The sequence below is a fragment of the Salvelinus alpinus genome, chromosome 11 (genome assembly GCF_045679555.1).
Source record: "Salvelinus alpinus chromosome 11, SLU_Salpinus.1, whole genome shotgun sequence".
Taxonomy (NCBI): Eukaryota; Metazoa; Chordata; class Actinopteri; order Salmoniformes; family Salmonidae; genus Salvelinus; species Salvelinus alpinus.
The window spans coordinates 72404062-72430529 of record NC_092096.1 but is presented as its reverse complement, the minus strand read 5'-3'; the positions used below and the strand labels follow the sequence as shown (position 1 = coordinate 72430529).

The 26468-nt window shown below is 45.8% G+C and overlaps 2 protein-coding genes across 4 annotated transcripts in view; both read left to right on the top strand.

The window, feature by feature from the left end:
* Nucleotides 1–18396, top strand: part of trim2b (tripartite motif containing 2b) — a 37458-nt gene extending 19062 nt beyond the window's left edge. Inside the window, exons 7-16 of the mRNA XM_071334172.1 lie at nucleotides 2263–2365; nucleotides 2595–2733; nucleotides 3130–3309; nucleotides 3467–3665; nucleotides 5051–5154; nucleotides 5477–5644; nucleotides 7933–8101; nucleotides 8247–8317; nucleotides 11381–11521; nucleotides 13676–18396. Coding sequence (XP_071190273.1) covers nucleotides 2263–2365; nucleotides 2595–2733; nucleotides 3130–3309; nucleotides 3467–3665; nucleotides 5051–5154; nucleotides 5477–5644; nucleotides 7933–8101; nucleotides 8247–8317; nucleotides 11381–11521; nucleotides 13676–13828 — 1427 coding nt within the window. The 3' untranslated portion in view covers nucleotides 13829–18396. The remainder of the gene's footprint in view (nucleotides 1–2262; nucleotides 2366–2594; nucleotides 2734–3129; nucleotides 3310–3466; nucleotides 3666–5050; nucleotides 5155–5476; nucleotides 5645–7932; nucleotides 8102–8246; nucleotides 8318–11380; nucleotides 11522–13675) is intronic.
* Nucleotides 18397–20915: 2519 nt separating this feature from the next.
* tlr2 (toll-like receptor 2) overlaps nucleotides 20916–26468 on the top strand; it is a 41406-nt gene continuing 35853 nt past the window's right edge. For 2 of the 3 annotated variants that reach the window (XM_071334169.1, XM_071334170.1), the window contains exon 1: nucleotides 20916–21119. The gene's annotated coding sequence lies outside the window, so the exon portion shown is untranslated. The remainder of the gene's footprint in view (nucleotides 21120–26468) is intronic. The other variant, XM_071334171.1, reaches the window with a different exon arrangement.

Genomic DNA, 26468 nt, shown 5'->3' with positions numbered 1-26468 from the left:
TCACAGCTGTCCCCGTGGGTCAGGTCAGACAGGCTAGTGTGGTCACAGCTGTCCCCGTGGGTCACGTCAGACAGGCTAATGTGGTCACAGCTGTCCCCGTGGGTCACGTGAGACAGGCTTATGTGGTCACAGCTGTCCCGTGGGTCACGTCAGACAGGCTAGTGTGGTCACAGCTGTCCCCGTGGGTCACGTGAGACAGGCTAGTGTGGTCACAGCTGTCCACGTGGGTCACGTCAGACAGGCTAGTGTGGTCACAGCTGTCCCCGTGGGTCACGTCAGACAGGCTTATGGGGTCACAGCTGTCCCCGTGGGTCACGTCAGACAGGCTAATGTGGTCACAGCTGTCCCCGTGGGTCACGTGAGACAGGCTAATGTGGTCACAGCTGTCCCCGTGGGTCACGTCAGACAGGCTTATGTGGTCACAGCTGTCCCCGTGGGTCACGTCAGACAGGCTAATGTGGTCACAGCTGTCCCCGTGGGTCAGGTCAGACAGGCTAGTGTGGTCACAGCTGTCCCCGTGGGTCAGGTCAGACAGGCTAGTGTGGTCACAGCTGTCCCCGTGGGTCACGTCAGACAGGCTAATGTGGTCACAGCTGTCCCCGTGGGTCACGTGAGACAGGCTTATGTGGTCACAGCTGTCCCGTGGGTCACGTCAGACAGGCTAGTGTGGTCACAGCTGTCCCCGTGGGTCAGGTCAGACAGGCTAGTGTGGTCACAGCTGTCCCCGTGGGTCACGTCAGACAGGCTAATGTGGTCACAGCTGTCCCCGTGGGTCACGTGAGACAGGCTTATGTGGTCACAGCTGTCCCGTGGGTCACGTCAGACAGGCTAGTGTGGTCACAGCTGTCCCCGTGGGTCACGTCAGACAGGCTTATGTGGTCACAGCTGTCCCCGTGGGTCACGTGAGACAGGCTAGTGTGGTCACAGCTTTCCCCGTGGGTCACGTCAGACAGGCTAGTGTGGTCACAGCTGTCCCCGTGGGTCACGTCAGACAGGCTTATGTGGTCACAGCTGTCCCCGTGGGTCACGTGAGACAGGTTAATGTGGTCACAGCTGTCCCCGTGGGTCACGTGAGACAGGCTTATGTGGTCACAGCTGTCCCCGTGGGTCACGTCAGACAGGCTTATGTGGTCACAGCTGTCCCCGTGGGTCACGTCAGACAGGCTTATGTGGTCACAGCTGTCCCCGTGGATCACGTCAGACAGGCTTATGTGGTCACAGCTGTCCCCGTGGGTCACGTCAGACAGGCTTATGTGGTCACAGCTGTCCCCGTGGGTCACGTCAGACAGGCTTATGTGGTCACAGCTGTCCCCGTGGGTCACGTGAGACAGGCTAGTGTGGTCACAGCTGTCCCCGTGGGTCACGTCAGACAGGCTAGTGTGGTCACAGCTGTCCCCGTGGGTCACGTCAGACAGGCTAGTGTGGTCACAGCTGTCCCCGTGGGTCACGTGAGACAGGCTAGTGTGGTCACAGCTGTCCCCGTGGGTCACGTCAGACAGGCTTATGTGGTCACAGCTGTCCCCGTGGGTCACGTGAGACAGGCTAGTGTGGTCACAGCTGTCCCCGTGGGTCACGTCAGACAGGCTTATGTGGTCACAGCTGTCCCCGTGGGTCACGTCAGACAGGCTAGTGTGGTCACAGCTGTCCCCGTGGGTCACGTCAGACAGGCTAATGTGGTCACAGCTGTCCCCGTGGGTCACGTGAGACAGGCTAGTGTGGTCACAGCTGTCCCCGTGGGTCACGTCAGACAGGCTTATGTGGTCACAGCTGTCCCCGTGGGTCACATGAGACAGGCTAATGTGGTCACAGCTGTCCCCGTGGGTCACGTCAGACAGGCTTATGTGGTCACAGCTGTCCCCGTGGGTCACGTGAGACAGGCTAATGTGGTCACAGCTGTCCCCGTGGGTCACGTCAGACAGGCTTATGTGGTCACAGCTGTCCCCGTGGGTCACGTCAGACAGGCTTATGTGGTCACAGCTGTCCCCGTGGGTCACGTCAGACAGGCTAATGTAGTCACAGCTGTCCCCGTGGGTCACGTCAGACAGGCTAATGTGGTCACAGCTGTCCCCGTGGGTCAGGTCAGACAGGCTAATGTAGTCACAGCTGTCCCCGTGGGTCACGTCAGACAGGCTAATGTAGTCACAGCTGTCCCCGTGGGTCACGTGAGACAGGCTAATGTAGTCACAGCTGTCCCCGTGGGTCACGTGAGACAGGCTAACGTGGTCACAGTGCTATAATTTTTAACATGTATATTTCTTGTAGGGTTACCATTCCAGGCTGAGGAGAATGATCAACTGGACTTAGTGATGGAGGCAGAGGGACTGAGGAAGACTATCCACAACCTAGGGACAATTGTCACTACCAGGTACATACAGTGCATTTGGAAAGTATTCAGACCCCTTGACTTTTTACACATTTTAGTAGACCTTACAGTGAAATGCTTCTATATGAGCTGGGGACTATCTTCACTACCAGGTCAGTCTATATCAGATGGGCTGCTGGTATCATAGATAAAATATGAATAAACAAATAAAAAAAATATACAAATTAAAATGAAGCAATTAATATACATGAAATATGATTGTCGTCCCCAGCGCGGTGGCGAGCCAGAGTGAGGCGTCGGGTGTGGGGCTGGAGCAGTGCATCGTGGGTCTCCCAGCCTGCGTAACCATAACGACCAGAGACAAGGCCGGGGGACACTGCAGGAGCGGCAACGCCATCCTGTCTGCTGAGGTGGGGGACCAACACACAAACACACACACACACACACACACACACACACACACACACACACACACACACACACACACACACACACACACACACACACACACACACACACACACACACACACACACACACACACACACACGGTAAGCTAAACTATGATAAAAGAAGCTAAGCTACTGTATGCAACGCTATGCTAAACTAAGCTAAAGTATGCTATGCTAAACTAAGCTAATGTATGCTATGCTATGCTAAACTAAGCTAATGTATGCTATGCTAAACTAAGCTAATGTATACTACGCTATGCTAAGCTAATGTATGCTATGCTATGATAAGGTATGCTACGTTACGCTAAACAAATTGCCCTACATGGATACATAGAGTTGTTATATCTCCTTCCAGGTGTGTACTCCAGATGGTAGCGTGGCGGACGGGGAGATACTCGACCACAAGAACGGGACATATGATTTTGTTTACACTGTAAACAAGGAAGGAGAGTTCTCATTGGCTCTCCGGCTCTATGACCAGCACATCAAAGGAAGTCCCTTCAGTCTCAGAGTTACCAGGTCCCCGGACCCTGAGGTAAAGAGAGAGAGAGAGAGAGAGATTGTCATTTTTTTTAGGAGGACTCCCAGATCTTTCAACTATTTCTGGAAAACCTGGGAGTTTAACGAAAGTTACCAGAATTTTGCAACTAACAGTCTGACTGTCTACCGTTCATGTTAAATGTCTCTTCCAGGTGTCTCCCCCCACCACCACAGCCACCTCTCTGACGACCACGGCCACCCCGTCTACAGGCTCCTCTGAGGGGGCTAAGAGGAGAGGAAAGTCCCCGGGGTCTGGGAGTAAGAAGAAGGGGTCCAGGAGGACAGGCAGTGCCCTGGGGACACCCAGACGCAGAGAGAATCCCATCGAAGATGATCTCATCTTCAGGATCGGTGAGAGACAGAGAGATCTCTATCACCCACTCCCTCCCTTCTATCTCCCTCCTCTCTCCCTTCTTTCTCCCTCCTCTCTCCTTCGCGTTCTCTCTCTGTCAATTCAATTCAATTCAATTGACTTTATTGACATGGCAAGTTATTATTACTTACATTGTCAAAGTATACATATCGAAAAATTTAAATAAAATATATATGTATATATATACACAAAATATATATATATTTATATATAAATAAATGGTGGGACTAACAGTAATAATAATAGTAGTAGTGGACATGGGATTACCATTAATAACAGCTACAACAACAATATTAATCAGAACAACAATACATTAAAGCAACAGTAGTAGACCAGTGTCAACATGACTGAGAAGACACATGACCTGGTACGAAAGACAAAACAAAACTAAGCTAAATGGGAAATATTATCAACATTACTTTGCATTTTTCACTGGCTGTCCCTCAGGCTGTGGCAGGAGGACACATATTTGGCTGCCAAAACTGCACATTTTGGCTTTTCACCCAACAAATATTAGAATTTTTCTTCATCTTTTATAGTTTCAAATTCTTTGTATTGAATTATAATTTTGGGAAAGAAATATGCTCTTAGGTCTGAGTATTTGTCACAGTGTAGTAGGAAATGCACTTCTGTCTCTACCTCTCCCCTGGAGCAGAGTGAGCACAGCCTGTCCTCCCTGGGCAGCCAGGTTTGTCTGTGACGACCGGTCTCTATAGCCAGACTGTGCTGTCTCTATCACCCTCATCTCTCCCTTCTTTCTCCCTCCTCTCTCCCTTCTTTCTCCCTCCTCTCTCCTTCGCGTTCTCTCTCTGTCTCTATCACCCTCATCTCTCCCTTCTATCTCCCTCCTCTCTCCCTTCTTTCTCCCTCCTCTCTCCCTTCTTTCTCCCTCCTCTCTCCCTTCTTTCTCCCTCCTCTCTCCCTTCTTTCTCCCTCCTCTCTCTATCACCCACTCTCTCCCTTCTATCACCCTCCTCTCTCCCTTCTTTCTCCCTCCTCTCTCCCTTCTTTCTCCCTCCTCTCTCCCTTCTTTCTCCCTCCTCTCTCCCTTCTTTCTCCCTCCTCTCTCTATCACCCACTCTCTCCCTTCTATCACCCTCCTCTCTCCCTTCTTTCTCCCTCCTCTCTCCCTTCGTTCTCCCTCCTCTCTCCCTTCGTTCTCCCTCCTCTCTCCCTTCTTTCTCCCTCCTCTCTCCCTTCTTTCTCCCTCCTCTCTCCCTTCTTTCTCCCTCCTCTCTCCCTTCTTTCTCCCTCCTCTCTCCCTTCTTTCTCCCTCCTCTCTCCCTTCTTTCTCCCACCTCTCTCCTTCGCGTTCTCTCTCTGCCTCTAGTTTGTCCATTGATAAGGTGTGTCTGTGCTTCAGGTACTAAGGGGAAGAATAAAGGAGAATTTACTAACCTACAGGGTGTGTCAACGTCCTCCAGTGGCAGGATTCTAATAGCAGACAGCAATAACCAGTGTGTCCAGGTAACTACACACACACACACACACACACACACGCACACGCACACGCACACGCACACACGCACACACACACACACACACACACACAGTGGCAGAATTTTGATCGTTTGATTGTTTGTGTGTGTATGTGTATGCATGTGTGTGTGTGTGTGTGTGTGTGTGTGTTTATGTGTGTGTGTGTGTGTGTGTGTGTGTGTGTGTGTGTGTGTGTGTGTGTGTGTGTGTGTGTGTGTGTGTGTGTGTGTGTGTGTGTGTGTGTGTGTGTGTGTGTGTGTGTGTGTGTGTGTGTATGTGTGTGTGTGTGTGTGTGTGTCTCACCGGGCAGATCTTCTCTAATGACGGCGAGTTTAAGAGTCGTTTCGGGGTGAGGGGCCGGTCGCCAGGGCAACTCCAACGACCAACAGGTGTGGCCGTTCACCCCAACGGTGACATCATCATCGCCGACTACGACAACAAGTGGGTCAGCATCTTCTCCAGCGAGGGCAAATACAAGGTGAGCATACAGGTGACATACAGGTGACATACAGGGGACATACAGAGGACATACAGGGGACGTACAGGGGACGTACAGGGGACACACAGGAGAAATACAGGGGACATACAGGAGACATACAGGGGACGTACAGGGGACGTACAGGGGACGTACAGGGGACATACAGGAGACATACAGGAGACATACAGGGGACATACAGGTGACATACAGGAGACATACAGGGGACGTACAGGGGACGTACAGGGGACGTACAGGGGACATACAGGAGACATACAGGGGACATACAGGGGACATACAGGGGACACACAGGGGACGTACAGGAGAAATACAGGAGACATACAGGAGACATACAGGGGACATACAGGAGACATACAGGGGACATACAGGAGACATACAGGAGACATACAGGGGACGTACAGGGGACGTACAGGGGACGTACAGGGGACGTACAGGAGACATACAGGAGACATACAGGGGACATACAGGTGACATACAGGAGACGTACAGGGGACGTACAGGGGACGTACAGGGGACGTACAGGGGACATACAGGAGACATACAGGGGACATACAGGGGACACACAGGGGACGTACAGGAGAAATACAGGGGACGTACAGGGGACACACAGGGGACGTACAGGGGACGTACAGGAGAAATACAGGGGACGTACAGGGGACACACAGGGGACGTACAGGGGACGTACAGGGGACGTACAGGGAACGTACAGGGGACGTACAGGGGACGTACAGGGGACGTACAGGGGACGTACAGGGGACACACAGGGGACACACAGGGGACGTACAGGGGACGTACAGGGGACGTACAGGGGACGCACAGGGGACGCACAGGGGACGTACAGGGGACGTACAGGGGACGTACAGGGGACGTACAGGGGACGTACAGGGGACGCACAGGGGACGCACAGGGGACGTACAGGGGACGTACAGGGAACGTACAGGGGACGTACAGGAGACGTACAGGAGACGTACAGGAGACGTACAGGGGACGTACAGGGGACGTACAGGAGACGTACAGGAGACGTACAGGAGACGTACAGGGGACGTACAGGAGACGTACAGGGGACGTACAGGAGACGTACAGGGGACGTACAGGGGACGTACAGGAGACGTACAGGAGACGTACAGGGGACATACAGGGGAAATACAGGGGACATACAGGGGAAATACAGGGGACGTACAGGGGAAATACAGGGGAAATACAGGGGAAATACAGGGGACGTACATGGGACGTACAGGGGACGTACAGGGGAAATACAGGGGACATACAGGGGAAATACAGGGGAAATACAGGGGACGTACAGGGGACATACAGGGGAAATACAGGGGACGTACAGGGGAAATAGAGGGGAAATACAGGGGACATACAGGGGAAATACAGGGGACATACAGGGGACGTACAGTGGAAATACAGGGGGCGTACAGGGGAAATACAGGGGAAATACAGGGGACGTACAGTGGAAATACAGGGGACGTACAGGGGAAATACAGGGGAAATACAGGGGACGTACAGGGGAAATACAGGGGAAATACAGGGGACGTACAGGGGAAATACAGGGGAAATACAGGGGAAATACAGGGGAAATACAGGGGACGTACAGGGGAAATACAGGGGACGTACAGGGGAAATACAGGGGAAATACAGGGGAAATACAGGGAAATACAGGGGACGTACAGGGGAAATACAGGGGACGTACAGGGGACGTACAGGGGAAATACAGGGGAAATACAGGGGAAATACAGGGGAAATACAGGGGACGTACAGGGGAAATACAGGGGACGTACAGGGGAAATACAGGGGAAATACAGGGGACGTACAGGGGAAATACAGGGGACGTACAGGGGACGTACAGGGGAAATACAGGGGACGTACAGGGGAAATACAGGGGAAATACAGGGGACGTACAGGGGAAATACAGGGGACGTACAGGGGAAATACAGAGGAAATACAGGGGACGTACAGGGGACATACAGGGGAAATACAGGGGACGTACAGGGGAAATACAGGGGAAATACAGGGGACGTACAGGGGAAATACAGGGGAAATACAGGGGACGTACAGGGGAAATACAGGGGACGTACAGGGGAAATACAGGGGAAATACAGGGGACGTACAGGGGACATACAGGGGAAATACAGGGGACATACAGGGGACGTACAGGGGACTATTCTATTTTCTGATCTGTCAGGCCAAGCTGTCCTCTGATTGGTTGTGTTCTATGTCTGTCAGGCCAAGCTGTACTCTGATTGGTTGTGTTCTCTGTCTGTCAGGCCAAGCTGGGCTCTGGTAGGCTGATGGGACCGAAGGGCGTGTCCGTGGATCAGAACGGTCACGTGATCGTTGTGGACAACAAGGCATGCACCGTCTTCATCTTCCAGCCAACCGGCAAGCTCGTTACTAAGTTCGGGAGCCGCGGCAACGGAGACAAACAGTTCGCAGGTGTGTTGATGTGGATGATGAAGATGATGCTGATGATGATAATGGTGATGATGATGATGATGATGATGAAGTCTTCACGGTACTTCCATCTCTCCTCTCCTCTCTTCACCTCCTCTCCTCCTTTCTCCTCCTCTCTTTCGACCAGGTCCTCATTTTGCAGCCGTCAACCACAACAATGAGATCATAGTGACAGACTTTCACAACCACTCAGTCAAGGTAACTAACTTCTCAGGTTCATCAGACACAACGCCTCAAATGGGACCTTCGTTAACCCAGTAGAATGATCAAGTCCTGACCTTCGTTAACCCAGTAGAATGATCAAGTCCTGACCTTCGTTAACCCAGTAGAATGAATAAGTCCTGACCTTCGTTAACCCAGTAGAATGATCAAGTCCTGACCTTCGTTAACCCAGTAGAATGATCAAATCCTGACCTTCGTTAACCCAGTAGAATGAACAAGTCCTGACCTTCGTTAACCCAGTAGAATGAACAAGTCCTGACCTTCGTTAACCCAGTAGAATGATCAAGTCCTGACCTTCGTTAACCCAGTAGAATGAACAAGTCCTGACCTTCGTTAACCCAGTAGAATGATCAAGTCCTGACCTTCGTTAACCCAGTAGAATGAACAAGTCCTGACCTTCGTTAACCCAGTAGCATGAACAAGTCCTGACCTTCGTTAACCCAGTAGAATGAACAAGTCCTGACCTTCGTTAACCCAGTAGAATGATCAAGTCCTGACCTTCGTTAACCCAGTAGAATGATCAAGTCCTGACCTTCGTTAACCCAGTAGAATGAATAAGTCCTGACCTTCGTTAACCCAGTAGAATGATCAAGTCCTGACCTTCGTTAACCCAGTAGAATGATCAAGTCCTGACCTTCGTTAACCCAGTAGAATGATCAAATCCTGACCTTCGTTAACCCAGTAGAATGAACAAGTCCTGACCTTCGTTAACCCAGTAGAATGAACAAGTCCTGACCTTCGTTAACCCAGTAGAATGAACAAGTCCTGACCTTCGTTAACCCAGTAGAATGAACAAGTCCTGACCTTCGTTAACCCAGTAGAATGAACAAGTCCTGACCTTCGTTAACCCAGTAGAATGATCAAGTCCTGACCTTCGTTAACCCAGTAGAATGAACAAGTCCTGACCTTCGTTAACCCAGTAGAATGATCAAGTCCTGACCTTCGTTAACCCAGTAGAATGAACAAGTCCTGACCTTCGTTAACCCAGTAGAATGAACAAGTCCTGACCTTCATTAACCCAGTAGAATGAACAAGTCCTGACCTTCGTTAACCCAGTAGAATGATCAAGTCCTGACCTTCGTTAACCCAGTAGAATGATCAAGTCCTGACCTTCGTTAACCCAGTAGAATGAATAAGTCCTGACCTTCGTTAACCCAGTAGAATGATCAAGTCCTGACCTTCGTTAACCCAGTAGAATGATCAAGTCCTGACCTTCGTTAACCCAGTAGAATGATCAAATCCTGACCTTCGTTAACCCAGTAGAATGAACAAGTCCTGACCTTCGTTAACCCAGTAGAATGAACAAGTCCTGACCTTCGTTAACCCAGTAGAATGAACAAGTCCTGACCTTCGTTAACCCAGTAGAATGAACAAGTCCTGACCTTCGTTAACCCAGTAGAATGAACAAGTCCTGACCTTCGTTAACCCAGTAGAATGAATAAGTCCTGACCTTTGTTAACCCAGTAGAATGATCAAGTCCTGACCTTCGTTAACCCAGTAGAATGATCAAGTCCTGACCTTCGTTAACCCAGTAGAATGATCAAATCCTGACCTTCGTTAACCCAGTAGAATGAACAAGTCCTGACCTTCGTTAACCCAGTAGAATGAACAAGTCCTGACCTTCGTTAACCCAGTAGAATGAACAAGTCCTGACCTTCGTTAACCCAGTAGAATGAACAAGTCCTGACCTTCGTTAACCCAGTAGAATGAACAAGTCCTGACCTTCGTTAACCCAGTAGAATGAACAAGTCCTGACCTTCGTTAACCCAGTAGAATGATCAAGTCCTGACCTTCGTTAACCCAGTAGAATGAATAAGTCCTGACCTTCGTTAACCCAGTAGAATGATCAAGTCCTGACCTTCGTTAACCCAGTAGAATGATCAAATCCTGACCTTCGTTAACCCAGTAGAATGATCAAATCCTGACCTTCGTTAACCCAGTAGAATGAACAAGTCCTGACCTTCGTTAACCCAGTAGAATGAACAAGTCCTGACCTTCGTTAACCCAGTAGAATGAACAAGTCCTGACCTTCGTTAACCCAGTAGAATGAACAAGTCCTGACCTTCGTTAACCCAGTAGAATGAACAAGTCCTGACCTTCGTTAACCCAGTAGAATGAATAAGTCCTGACCTTTGTTAACCCAGTAGAATGATCAAGTCCTGACCTTCGTTAACCCAGTAGAATGATCAAGTCCTGACCTTCGTTAACCCAGTAGAATGATCAAATCCTGACCTTCGTTAACCCAGTAGAATGAACAAGTCCTGACCTTCGTTAACCCAGTAGAATGAACAAGTCCTGACCTTCGTTAACCCAGTAGAATGAACAAGTCCTGACCTTCGTTAACCCAGTAGAATGAACAAGTCCTGACCTTCGTTAACCCAGTAGAATGAACAAGTCCTGACCTTCGTTAACCCAGTAGAATGAACAAGTCCTGATCTTCGTTAACCCAGTAGAATGAACAAGTCCTGACCTTCGTTAACCCAGTAGAATGAACAAGTCCTGATCTTCGTTAACCCAGTAGAATGAACAAGTCCTGACCTTCGTTAACCCAGTAGAATGAACAAGTCCTGACCTTCGTTAACCCAGTAGAATGAACAAGTCCTGACCTTCGTTAACCCAGTAGAATGAATAAGTCCTGACCTTTGTTAACCCAGTAGAATGATCAAGTCCTGACCTTCGTTAACCCAGTAGAATGATCAAGTCCTGACCTTCGTTAACCCAGTAGAATGATCAAATCCTGACCTTCGTTAACCCAGTAGAATGAACAAGTCCTGACCTTCGTTAACCCAGTAGAATGAACAAGTCCTGACCTTGGTTAACCCAGTAGAATGAACAAGTCCTGACCTTCGTTAACCCAGTAGAATGAACAAGTCCTGACCTTCGTTAACCCAGTAGAATGAACAAGTCCTGATCTTCGTTAACCCAGTAGAATGAACAAGTCCTGACCTTCGTTAACCCAGTAGAATGAACAAGACCTGGTTCAATAGAAATGGTCTCTCCCTCCCTCCCTCCCTCCCTCCCTCCCTCCCTCCGTTCCAGGTATTCACCCCAGAGGGAGAGCTGCTGCTGAAGTTTGGATCTAACGGAGAGGGCAACGGTCAGTTTAATGCCCCTACAGGCGTGGCCGTCGACGTGAACGGGAACATCATTGTAGCCGACTGGGGCAACAGCCGCATACAGGTACAGTTATATATATATATATATAAATCATAAATTATATATCATATAGAGTATATGGACATCATCATAGCCGACTGGGGCAACAGCTGCATACAAGTACACTACTGGTCAAAAGTTTTAGATCACCTACTCATTCCAGGGTTTTTCTTTATTTTTACTATTTTCCATATTGTAGAATAATATTGAAGATGTCAAAACTATGAAATAACACATATGGAATCATGTAGTAACCAAAAAAGTGTTAAACAAATCAAAATATATTTAATATTTGAGATTCTTCAAAGTAGTCACCCTTCGCCTTGATGGCAGCTTTGCACACTCTTGGCATTCTCTCAACCAGCTTCATGAGATAGTCACCTGGAATGTATTTCAATTAACAGGTGTGCCTTGTTAAAAGTTAATTTGTGGAATTTCTTTCCATCTTAATGTGTTTGAGCTAATCAGTTGTGTTGTGACATGGTAGGGGTGGTATACAGAAGATATCCCTATTTGGTAAAATACCAAGTCCATATTATGGCAAGAACAGCTCAAATAAGCAAAGAGAATCGGCAGTCCATCATGAAGGTCAGTCAATATGGAACATTTCAAGAACGTTTCTTCAAGTGCAGTTGCAAAAACCATCAAGTCCTATGATGAAACTGGCTCTCATGAGGACCGCCACAGGAAAGGAAGACCCAGAGTTACCTCTGCTGCAGAGGATACGTTATTTAGAGTTACCAGCCTTAGAAATTGCAGCCCAAATAAATGCTTCACAGAGTTCAAGTAACAGACACATTTCAACATCAACTGTTCAGAGGAGACTGTGTGAATCAGACCTTCATGGTCGAATGGCTGCAAAGGAGCTGCTACTAAAGGACACCAATAATAAGAAGAGACTTGCTTGGGCCAAGAAACACGAGCAATGGACATTAGATCTGTGAAAATCTGTCCTTTGGTTTGATGAGTCCAAATGTGATATTTTTCGTTCCAACCGCCGTGTCTTTGTCAGACGCAGGGTAGGTGAATGATCTCCACATGTGTGGTTCCCACCGTGAAGCTTGGAGGAGGAGGTGTGATGGTGTGGCGGTGCTTTGCTGGTGACACTGTCTGTGATTTATTTAGAATTCATGACACTCTTAACCAGCATGGCTACCACAGCATTAGGCAGTGATACGCCATCCCATTTGGTTTGCGCTTAGTGGGACTATCATTTGTTTTTCAACAGGACAATGACCCAACACACCTCCAGGCTGTGTAAGGGCTATTTGACCAAGAAGGATAGTGATGGAGTGCTGCATCAGATGACCTGGCCTCCACAATCACCCAACCTCAACCCAAGTTAGATGGTTTGGGATGAGTTGGACCGCGGAGTGAATGAAAAGCAGTCAACAAGTGCTCAGCATATGTGGGAACTCTTTCAAGATTGTTGGAAAAGCATTCCAGGCGAAGCTGGTTGAGAGAATGCAGAGAGTATCCAAATCTGTCATCAAGGCAAAGGGTGGCTACTTTGAAGAATCTCAAATATAAAATCTATTTTGATTTGTTTAACATTTTTTTTGGTTACTACATGATTCCATATGTGTTATTTCATAGTTTTGATGTCTTCACTATTATTCTACAATGTAGAAAATATTAAAAATAAAGAAAAACCCTTGAATGAGTAGCTGTGTTCAAACCTTTGACTGGTACTGTATATATCATAAATCATATATCATATACAGTATATGGACATCATCGTAGCCGACTGGGGCAACAGCGGCATACAGGTACATATATATATAATATATAATATATGTACACACTGCTTTCATAAAGTAGTCACACCCCTTGACTTTTTCCCCATTTTGTTGTGTTACAATCAGAATTTAAAAGAGAGATTTTTTCTCATCCATCTAAACTTGTGGAGGCGGCGGCTCATAATAAAGGCTGGACTGGAGTCAATGGAACGGCATGGAAACCATGTGTTTGATGTATTTGATACCATTCTTCTGATTTCACTCCAGCCGTTACCACAAGCCCGCCCTCCCAATTAAAGTGCCACCAACCTCCTGTGATCTACACACAACACCCCATAATGACAAAGTGAAAACGTGTTTTTAGAAATGTTTGAAAATGTATTGTAAATTAAATACAGATATATCTAATTTACGTAAGTATCTTCCCCCCTCTCTCCAGGTGTTTGACGGTAGTGGCTCTTTCCTGTCCTATATCAACACATCAGCTGACCCTCTCTACGGACCTCAGGGTCTGGCTCTCACCTCCGATGGACACGTGGTGGTGGCCGACTCTGGGAACCACTGCTTCAAGGTCTACAGATACCTACAGTAGTGGAATGGAGGAACGGAGGGAGGGTTGGAGGAATGCAGAGATGAATGGACAGAACTACTTTTTCAAGGTCTACAGATACCTACAGTGACCTTAAATGATGGCCAATAAAAATCAGCTCCTCTCTCTGCTCTGACGACATGTCACTCCTCTGCACTACTATTGGCCAGAGGTACACAGCGAGAGCGTCTATTGGCCAACTTCAAAACAGACCTGGGACCTAACTCTCGGCTCGCCAAACACGGCTCAATATGAAACCACCGTCAACCTGTTTATCTGCTCTTAAACTCGTGTACTGCTTTGGATTCTGCAAAATAATGATATAGATTGTTCGATTGAGGATTGTCGTGTGCTAAATCAATAAGGAATGTTCTGGAACGTGGCTATGGTTATTCTAATACTCCACAGATATATCAATGATTCCATCAATCAATCAATCAATTATTGGTTGATTGATTGATGGATTGAGCTAACAGGCAGCTTGCGACGTTACGCTTGGATGAGGTATATATTCAACCATCTATTTTTTCCGGAAAAAAAATACTGCCTGCGTCCCAAATTGCTCCCTAGGGGCCTGGGTCAAAAGTAGTGCACTACATAGGGAATAGCGTGCTGTTTGGGATGTATAGGGTCTGGTCAAAGGTAGTGCACTACATAGGGCATAGGGTGCTGTTTAGGATACGGACACAGTCGCAAGATAAAATGGAAGAGTATATATATTTGTGAAATTATATTTACTATTAATACTGATCAATAACTGTTTGCAAACCAAGTTTCATCAGTGACGTTTTTCAACCTCCTCACTAGAAAAATTAAGAGGAAATACGAGACCTCGATTCAATCCGTATCGCTGAAGTTCAGCGCTAGAAAGAGATTGTAATTTCTGATTGAGCCAACATAAACAGCCGTGAATGCAGTCTCCGTGAAAGCGGGAATATTGCCTTTTAAGTTTCTATTGTGCTGTAGTGCGGCTCTTCAGCGCTACGGATTGAATCGAGCCCGTAAATGTTTGATTACTCGCCAAGGATTAGTAAATGAGTTGTTTTATTATTATGTGTGCTGTTGCTTGTCAGTACGATAATAGATCACTCATAACGGAATACTGGTGTATTCTAGAACAATACCATAGTATTCTAGAACAATACCATAGTATTCTAGAACAATACCGGTGTATTCTAGAACAATACCGGTGTATTCTAGAAGCATGCTTCTTTATTTTATTGACTGTATCAATCTGTTAGCATCCAACAAACGATGATCTTTTACAACCATATCTAGAGTTACACAATTCCAGTAATTTCCCCCCAAATTTCATGCAGGTTTTCCAGACATCCTGGTTGTAAGAGTCCTTGAATGAGGAGGGAATAGGCAGGAAATCCAGGGAATCTTTACACTGGGATTTCTGGAAAGTTTGCATGGAAATTTGGTAATTTTAGAACCCTATAAATCATTTCATACTCTAACATCTGGTTAATGGGAAGGATGAGGAATCTGGTTAATGGGAAGGACTGGATGAGGACTCTGGTTTATGGGAAGGACTGGATGAGGACTCGGGTTAATGGGAAGGACTGGATGAGGACTCTGGTTAATGGGAAGGACTGGATGAGGACTCGGGTTAATGGGAAGGACTGGATGAGGACTCTGGTTTATGGGAAGGACTGGATGAGGACTCTGGTTAATGGGAAGGACTGGATGAGGACTCGGGTTAATGGGAAGGACTGGATGAGGACTCTGGTTTATGGGAAGGACTGGATGAGGACTCGGGTTAATGGGAAGGACTGGATGAGGACTCTGGTTAATGGGAAGGACTGGATGAGGACTCGGGTTAATGGGAAGGACTGGATGAGGACTCTGGTTTATGGGAAGGACTGGATGAGGACTCTGGTTAATGGGAAGGACTGGATGAGGACTCGGGTTAATGGGAAGGACTGGATGAGGACTCTGGTTAATGGGAAGGACTGGATGAGGACTCTGGTTAATGGGAAGGACTGGATGAGGACTCTGGTTAATGGGAAGGACTGGATGAGGACTCTGGTTAATGGGAAGGACTGGATGAGGACTCTGGTTAATGGGAAGGACTGGATGAGGACTCTGGTTAATGGGAAGGACTGGATGAGGACTCTCGTTAATGGGAAGGATGAGGAATCTGGTTTATGGGAAGGACTGGATGAGGACTCGGGTTAATGGGAAGGACTGGATGAGGACTCTGGTTAATGGGAAGGACTGGATGAGGACTCTGGTTAATGGGAAGGACTGGACGAGGACTCTGGTTAATGGGAAGGACTGGACGAGGACTCTGGTTTATGGGAAGGACTGGACGAGGACTCTGGTTTATGGGAAGGACTGGATGAGGACTCGGGTTAATGGGAAGGACTGGACGAGGACTCTGGTTTATGGGAAGGACTGGATGAGGACTCTGGTTAATGGGAAGGACTGGATGAGGACTCTGGTTAATGGGAAGGACTGGATGAGGACTCTGGTTAATGGGAAGGACTGGATGAGGACTCTGGTTAATGGGAAGGATGAGGAATCTGGTTAATGGGAAGGACTGGATGAGGACTCTGGTTAATGGGAAGGACCGGATGAGGACTCGGGGGTTGTGTACCAAATGGAACCCTGTGTCCCAGAGCCCTATGGGCCTTCAAAGTAGTACACTACATTGGGAATAGGGTGCTATTTAGACTGCTGACTGTCACACAAGAGGCCCCTCCACATTTCCAACGCTACAGGAAGTAATGAGAACAATACTGAAGACCATCTCTCTTCACGACGTGAATCATTTGTGTTTCTGTTATTATTTAATATTTGAGGTTATTTATTTTTTGGTGTTTATAACGCTATTTATTTATTTATTTAATGTATTAACTTATTTATGTTTTCATGTAACTCATGGGAGCGCTAAGAGCCTATTGTACATGTTGTATTTTCATTTCACAGCCTACTTTAAAAAAAAAAGCATTATCAGGCCTTTTCCATGACCCGTCTTTCATCTGCGATGCGACGGACCACGTTTGGACAGACTGTTTTACGATCGCCTTTCTTCGACGATCGTTTGTTTTTTGTTGAGAAAAGATTGTACGGAACGAACGAATGAACCGACTCGTTTGAATTGTTTTTCTCCTGGAATGTTCATCTCATCGGACGAGACACACAGCCTTACATTCATTCCTATTGCCATTTCACACGCATGTTATTTTGACGTTATTTTATAATTGTTGTAACGATATAGATAGGTAACTTTAGTTTGTAGGTTCTACTCTATGTCTGCCTCTTAAATGGTAACCTATCCCCTACGTAGTGCACTACTTTATATCAGAGCCCTATGTGAAAAGTAGTGCACTACTTTAGATCAGAGCCCTATGTGAAAAGTAGTGCACTACTTTAGATCAGAGCCCTGTGTGAAAAGTAGTGCACTACTTTAGATCAGAGCCCTATGTGATAAGTAGTGCACTACTTTAGATCAGAGCCCTATGTGATAAGTAGTGCACTACTTTAGATCAGAGCCCTATGTGATAAGTAGTGCACTACTTTAGATCAGAGCCCTATGTGATAAGTAGTGCACTACTTTATATCAGAACCCTATGTGAAAAGTAGTGCACTACTTTAGATAAGAACCCTATGTGAAAAGTAGTGCACTACTTTAGATAAGAACCCTATGTGAAAAGTAGTGCACTACTTTAGATCAGAGCCCTGTGTGAAAAGTAGTGCACTACTTTAGATCAGAGCCCTATGTGAAAAGTAGTGCACTACTTTAGATCAGAACCCTATGTGAAAAGTAGTGCACTACTTTAGATCAGAACCCTATGCGAAAAGTAGTGCACTACTTTAGATCAGAACCCTATGTGAAAAGTAGTGCACTACTTTAGATCAGAGCCCTGTGTGAAAAGTAGTGCACTACTTTAGATCAGAACCCTATGTGAAAAGTAGTGCACTACTTTAGATCAGAGCCCTATGTGAAAAGTAGTGACCTATAGGGAATAGGGTGCCATTTGGGATGCTATCTATATAATGGTTAAAGTCACCGTTCTTCAATCCTGGTCCCTGGGACCCACAAGGTGTGCAGGGATTGGTTCCAACCCAGCACTAACACAACTGTCAACAGCTATAGTCAAAGTCTAGATGATTAGTTTATTTTTTACCTTTATTTAACTGGGCAAGTCAGTTAAGAACAAATTCTTATTTACAATGACGCTCTACCCCGCCCAAACCCGGACGTCGCTGGGCCAATTGTGCGCCGCCCTATGGGTCTCCTAATCACGGCCGGTTGTGATACAGCCTGGAATCAAACCAGGTTCTGTAGTGACGCCTCTAGCACTGAGATGCAGTGCCTTAGACCGCTGAGCCACTCGGGAGCCCCTGATTAGCTGTATCCAGTCTGTTAACATCTATAGTCAAAGTCTGGATGATTATTTCATTAGCTGTATCTGGTTTGTTAGTTAGTGCTGGGATGGCACTAAAACCTGCACAGTACCGGGGTCGTCGAACACTGATGATATCACTTCCTTGTTGACCTTCAAGTCTTGTTTCCTGGTACTAAAAACATGACCCATTAATAAAGCATTGATTCAATACTTTGTGTGTCTGTGTGTGTTTAAGCGTACACGTGTGTGTTTTTTCCCACAAACCATCCTGTTCACAACGCTATCAACCACTAGAGGGAAGCAGAGAAAAGGTAGAGAACCCTGAAACCTTGAAACGATTGGGAAAGATACGCAGTATAGAGTGATGTTGCCCCTAGACGCTGATCTTGAGTCAGTTTTGCATTTCCCCACTAATGGTTCAGATTAGGATGTGGGGGAGGAGAAGCTGATCCTAGATCTGTGGCTAGGGGAAACTTCACTATGGAGCCAGATAGCCACCGTCAACAGTAAAATGACTAGCAATTAGACAGTGCATCTCATTAACATAGATTTCCCAATATGGAAAAGATATAGAAGAATTTAGCAAGATTATTATATATTCTACCTGGTACTTTTACACATGACAGCCAATACACATACAAGAGTCATAGCAAATTCATAGGAGATTCACAGAAGATTCATGCAAGATTCATACAAGATTCACAGAAGATTCATGCAAGATTCATACAAGATTCACAGAAGATTCATAAAAGATTCTTACAAGAGTCATAGCAAATTCATAGAAGATTCTTACAAGATTCATACAAGATTCACAGAAGATTCATACAAGATTCACAGAAGATTCATACAAGATTCATACAAGATTCAAAGAAGATTCACAGAAGATTCATACAAGATTCATACAATATTCAAAGAAGATTCACAGAAGATTCATACAAGATTCATACAAGATTCAAAGAAGATTCACAGAAGATTCATACAAGATTCTTGTCATATCAGACTTTTTGATATGCTGCCTGTATTGAATAAAACATCAAACCATACAAGAGACCTGTAGGCTAAGCCATCTAAGGTCACACATCCCATATCTATGGAGGAAAAACACCACAATCATGTAATCAATTGTGTTTGCATATCTGTTAACACATACACAAATACACCACTCAAATATAATCTGCCGTATAATATTCATATTTGATTTTAATTATTCTTTTCCATATGGGTAGATAGTTTTATTGAGCCTGTTGGTTTCCACCAGAAGGTATTTTATTGAGCCTGTTGGTTTCCACCAGAAGGTATTTTATTGAGCCTGTTGGTTTCCACCAGAAGGTAATTTATTGAGCCTGTTGGTTTCCACCAGAAGGTATTTTATTGAGCCTGTTGGTTTCCACCAGAAGGTATTTTATTGAGCCTGTTGGTTTCCACCAGAAGGTATTTTAATGAGCCTGTTGGTTTCCACCAGAAGGTAATTTATTGATTCTGTTGGTTTCACCAGAAGGTATTTTAATGAGCCTGTTGGTTTCCACCAGAAGGTATTTTATTGATTCTGTTGGTTTCCACCAGAAGGTATTTATTGAGCCTGTTGGTTTCCACCAGAAGGTATTTATTGAGCCTGTTGGTTTCCACCAGAAGGTAATTTATTGAGCCTGTTGGTTTCCACCAGAAGGTATTTTATTGAGCCTGTTGGTTTCCACCAGAAGGTATTTTATTGAGCCTGTTGGTTTCCACCAGAAGGTAATTTATTGAGCCTGTTGGTTTCACCAGAAGGTATTTTATTGAGCCTGTTGGTTTCCACCAGAAGGTATTTTATTGAGCCTGTTGGTTTCCACCAGAAGGTAATTTATTGAGCCTGTTGGTTTCCACCAGGTATTTTATTGAGCCCGTTGGTTTCCACCAGGTCTTTATTTCCAGAGTTGATGCCCCCCCCCCCTCCCCCCCACCCGCATAGCCTGCTGGGTAACGTAGTCTAAATGTTTTTAACACATAACAACACATTACCCAGAAGTACCTGCAAGTCATTGGATGAGTGTAGGCCTACATTATGTTCGAAACCCTCAGTGCATATCTTTACTATTCCTTCTGGGTTGAAGCATTTAGGTACAAGTTCCCTGTTTCAAGTTCCCCAAACATGTAACTCACCGTGTGCAAACACGATAAGGAGCAAAACCCACACACATACATTTGTGTGTGAGTGTGTTTGTGTGTAAGGTTCCTTTTCCCAAACAATCAGAGTACACTAAACAGGTAGGACACAAGGATCTAGACTTAAAGGGGAAATGTGTGTGTGTGTGTGTGTGTGTGTGTGTGTGTGTGTGTGTGTGTGTGTGTGTGTGTGTGTGTGTGTGTGTGTGTGTGTGTGTGTGTGTGTGTGTGTGTGTGTGTGTGTGTGTGTGTGTGTGTGTGTGTGTGTGTGTGTGTGGTGACAGCAGGTTTGTTAGAGATGTAGTCTCATGATTAATCTCAGGATCTGGGATTTCATCCAAAATCTAGTGACTTCTGCTTTCACACACACACACACACACACACACACACACACACACACACACACACACACACACACACACACACACACACACACACACACACACACACACACACACACACACACACACACACACACACATTCTGTCACACACCAGTAGAGCAGTAGGAAGTGATACTTTTTGCATAAGTGGTTTTACATAAACACACACAGTCCCCTGCCCATAAGCATCCTGTCTATCTCTATGTTTATCATTTAATCTCCTGGTTTCTCTACAACAGGTCTCATCGCAGAGCACCTTGAACAGAACACAGAGAGTCAAGGTGACTGGTTTCTCTACAACAGGTCTCATCGCAGAGCACCTTGAACAGAACACAGAGAGTCAAGGTGACTGGTTTCTCTACAACAGGTCTCATCACAGAGCACCTTGAACAGAACACAGAGAGTCAAGGTGAAGTCCTCCATCTGCTTGTGTCTAGTTTTGCACCTCTACTGTCTTGTTTTTGAAAACATCTAAAACCACAACATTTCTTCAGAAGAACAAATGTGACCGACCACCTCGATTCGGTCGAATGTAGTAAAAATATGAAATTGTGAGACTTAAAGATAGAAAATTGTATATGATCCACTGCAGTTGAGGAACAATGGGACAGTGATTCTACTTTGAAAGTTGATAAACTTGTAACAAAGATTTCAAGACTAAGAGTGGAGAAAGTAGTAGCCTACAATAAGGAAAAACTCCAGGTAAACATACACTTTATCTGGTCTTTGGCCTATATCCTAATCTGACTTTGGTGCAGGTCATGTCGTTCTTCACATTACCGTCTCTGGTAAACTATATCCAATAACATCTAAGTTGATTTGTCACATGAACAGGATACAGAAGGTGTAAACGGTACAGGGAAATGGTTACTTGCATATTTGCATTGTAGCACTATAAAATATAGAAAGTGCCTGGATAAAAATATTTTATAAATATTTTATAATTAATAGATGATGCTTACCCAGACACACTTCTCTAAATTGATGGGTCATGTGAAATAAATTCTATAATCACCCCCCAGCTACATCTATCTAAGTGGATGGGTCACTATTGTCTAGACATGTTCATTAAATACAATAGATGGCTGTAATCACTCCCAGACACACCTGGCTAACTTGATGGGTCATATAATCATCTGGCAAAGTGGAGTCTTTTGTTTAGACATGTAGCTAGCTAGCTAAACAATTAACCATAATTCCAACCCATACAGTACAAACTCATTTTCATCGCTAGCCGACAGCACGCACGAAATGCTGTAGTATGAATCTGCAGGAAGCTAAAGCTAACCAACTATGTTCAATGTTAGCTAGCTAGCTAACATTAGGCTATAACTAGCAATGCAAATGGCTGTCTGAGATACAAATAACATTACCACACAGATCATACACGTAACGTTAGCTAGCGAGCCAGCAAGCTAACGTTTGCTAGCGAGCTAACAGTACGCTTTAACTTGCAACGAAAACATTTGAAATGTATAATATCTGAAAACGTAGCTAGACTTTTTAATCCGTACACGTGGATGAACGCGTCGCGACAGACTGGAACCCCTTTAACTAAGTAAGACGTCCTGCGTTGTGTCCGATTTGGGTTCGTAGCTAAAGCTCGTTTGACCCGTCGTGTCAACTCACTCCGGTTCACACGGGGATCGTGCGCAGAAAGTCCGTCACAACTTCTTCCAAACTGATTTTTAGTCGATATAAACTGTTAAATTCATGGCATCAATGTTGTTGAGAACGGTAGCAACACTTTCTGCAGTTCTCCATGGATACAACGTTATATCTTTCATAAAAATCTGCGTCAGCAAGGAGGATCTACACATACTAAGCAGCTCACGTTATAGACAGAAGCATGCTACGTGGCAGACCAATCCAAACTCATCTCTCGGCATGTCCGGCCCATCCATTATCTCAGCCAATCATGGCTAGCGGGAAGGTTCTTGCCTTTTTCCGTGGCTAAATCAACTAGGCTCGTTATTTAACAATTGTATTTGTATTAACAGATGACATACAAGGCACATGAACGTTCCAGAAGGCATTTAAGGTCAAAAACGCATTTCGATACAAATTTTTTATTTTACGTTCAAATGCCTCTCTTGTGAAATAGTTACGTACGACATACACCTAGCTTCCTGAAACGGGTCACATTTTATTTGGATAGTCCATCTATGATCTACAGATGGTCATACTATCAACAAACTCTGTTGATAAGCAACTGCTTGCTAAGGTTAAGGTTAGGGTTAAGGTTAAGGGTTAAGTTAAGGGTTAGGATAAGGGTTAAGGTTAAGGTTAGGGCTAGAGTTAGGGGTAGTAGATAGTTGAAATGTCACTGATAGTCTGTAGAGCATCTACAGATGGACTATCCAAATAAAGTGTTACCGAACAAATGTTTTGGGTTGAAAAGCTGTTTACACATCTTAACCACACTGCTTCCTCAGATGTACACAAATCTATTTTCTGTTCAAAACTATATTATCTGCTTTAACTATGTGTGTTGTTACGTAACCAACCAACCAACCAACAATCGTCGCTCAACAGAAAAGGGAACTAACAAATGAGCCACTGACAACCAGAACAAAACAGGTGGGTTTTTAAAAATGGGTTCAGAAAGTGGGTGACTACTTACTGGGTACTGGCTGGGTACCCTCGATTAGGGTCTTAAACACCCCCCATGAACAGCCGCTAAATTTGCCTGATAACAAACTAAAAGAAAACCCAACTTAGATTAGGAAGTGAAAATAAATGTTGAGCAACCCAAATAGGGAGGACACAAAATAAAAGGATTTGTACTGACAAACTTAAAGAGGGATGGCTAACCAGCTCTTTCAACATCTATCATTCACACTGGAGCATCAGCCTTGCAGCTCTTAAAAGGGGAACCGCACTGCTGGCGGCCATGACAGAAGGACGGGAGTTGGCTTGGGGGTGTGGTTTGATGGGGGGGGGGGTTTCTTGGGTGTGTCCTTGCCACCACCAAGACACGCCCATCTGTCAGAGCCTTGCCTGCAACTGTCCCACAAATCACAACAAACAAACCTCCAGCAGGTTGAGTTCAATAACTACAGACAGATGTATGGATGAGATGCCGGAGGAAGTGTTTAATTGGTCAGTAGCCTTCAGAGTCATATGAGAAGAATGCAATTGCTGAATTTATATAGATATTCTGAACTAAGTGTTTTGATAACTTTCACATGTATTAACATGTCAGAGTGGTCATACCTTCCTGTCTGGTGGTAATGGGGCTACCATGGTAACATGTCAGAGCGGTCATACCTTCCTGTCTGGTGGTCATGGGGTGACCATGGTAACATGTCAGAGTGGTCATACCTTCCTGTCTGCTGGTAAAGGGGTTACCATGGTAACACGTCAGAGTGGTCATACCTTCCTGTCTGGTGGTAACGGGGCTACCATGGTAACATGTCAGAGTGGTCATATCTTCCTGTCTAATGGTAATGGGGCTACTATGGTAACATGTCAGAGGGGTCATACCTTCCTGTCTGGTGGTAATGGGGTCACCATGGTAACATACTGCAAATGGATAAATCATGTTACTAAACTGAATAAAAAAAGAAACTATACTATGAAACATTTAAAAATATGTAATTTAGCAGACGCTCTAATCCAGAGAGATTTACATGAGCAATTAGGGTTAAGTGCCTTGCTCAAGGGGCACATCGGCAGGTTTTTCACCTAGTCAGCTCAGGGATTCGAACGAGGTCAGAAAATGGCGTATCTGCAGACTCACCTCCATTTCTTTAATCTCCCAAATGCCTAACTTGCTGGCACTGCCATTTCCCCATGCTTCAGTTACCTGGCTGGAACTGCCATTTCCACATGTTTCAGTTACCTTGTTGGAACTGCCAATTCCCCATGCTTCAGTTACCTGGTTGGAACTGCCATTTCCACATGCTTCAGTTACCTGGCTGGAACTGCCATTTCCACATGTTTCAGTTACCTGGCTGGAACTGCCAATTCCCCATGCTTCAGTTACCTGGCTGGAACTGCCATTTCCACATGTTTCAGTTACCTGGCTGGAACTGCCATTTCCACATGTTTCAGTTACCTGGCTGGAACTGCCATTTCCACATGTTTCAGTTACCTGGCTGGAACTGCCAATTCCCCATGCTTCAGTTACCTGGCTGGAACTGCCATTTCCACATGTTTCAGTTACCTGGCTGGAACTGCCATTTCCACATGTTTCAGTTACCTGGTTGGAACTGCCATTTCCCCATGCTTCAGTTACCTGGTTGGAACTGCCATTTCCCCATGCTTCAGTTACCTGGTTGGAACTGCCATTTCCACATGCTTCAGTTACCTGGCTGGAACTGCCATTTCCACATGTTTCAGTTACCTGGCTGGAACTGCCAATTCCCCATGTTTCAGTTACCTGGCTGGAACTGCCATTTCCCCATGCTTCAGTTACCTGGCTGGAACTGCCATTTCCCCATGCTTCAGTTACCTGGCTGGAACTGCCATTTCCACATGTTTCAGTTACCTGGCTGGAACTGCCATTTCCCCATGTTTCAGTTACCTGGCTGGAACTGCCATTTCCCCATGTTTCAGTTACCTGGCTGGAACTGCCATTTCCACATGTTTCAGTTACCTGGCTGGAACTGCCATTTCCCCATGTTTCAGTTACCTGGTTGGAACTGCCATTTCCCCATGCTTCAGTTACCTGGTTGGAACTGCCATTTCCCCATGTTTCAGTTACCTGGCTGGAACTGCCATTTCCCCATGTTTCAGTTACCTGGCTGGAACTGCCATTTCCACATGTTTCAATTACCTGGCTGGAACTGCCATTTCCACATGTTTCAGTTACCTGGCTGGAACTGCCATTTCAACATGTTTCAGTTACCTGGCTGGAACTGCCATTTCCACATGCTTCAGTTACCTGGCTGGAACTGCCATTTCCCCATGTTTCAGTTACCTGGTTGGAACTGCCATTTCCCTATGTTTCAGTTACCTGGTTGGAACTGCCATTTCCCCATGCTACAGTTACCTGGCTGGAACTGCCATTTCCCCATTGTTCAGTTACCTGGCTGGAACTGCCATTTCCACATGTTTCAGTTACCTGGTTGGAACTGCCATTTCCCCATGTTTCAGTTACCTGGCTGGAACTGCCATTTCCACATGTTTCAGTTACCTGGCTGGAACTGCCATTTCCCCATGTTTCAGTTACCTGAGTGGAACTGCCATTTCCACATGTTTCAGTTACCTGGCTGGAACTGCCATTTCCCCATGTTTCAGTTACCTGGCTGGAACTGCCATTTCCACATGTTTCAGTTACCTGGTTGGAACTGCCATTTCCCCATGCTACAGTTACCTGGTTGGAACTGCCATTTCCCCATGCTACAGTTACCTGGTTGGAACTGGCATTTCCCCATGTTTCAGTTACCTGGCTGGAACTGGCATTTCCACATGTTTCAGTTACCTGGCTGGAACTGCCATTTCCCCATGCTACAGTTACCTGGTTGGAACTGCCATTTCCCCATGTTTCAGTTACCTGGTTGGAACTGCCATTTCCCCATGTTTCAGTTACCTGGTTGGAACTGCCATTTCCCCATGTTTCAGTTACCTGGCTGGAACTGCCATTTCTACATGTTTCAGTTACCTGGCTGGAACTGCCATTTCCCCATGCTACAGTTACCTGGTTGGAACTGGCATTTCCCCATGTTTCAGTTACCTGGCTGGAACTGGCATTTCCACATGTTTCAGTTACCTGGCTGGAACTGCCATTTCCCCATGTTTCAGTTACCTGGCT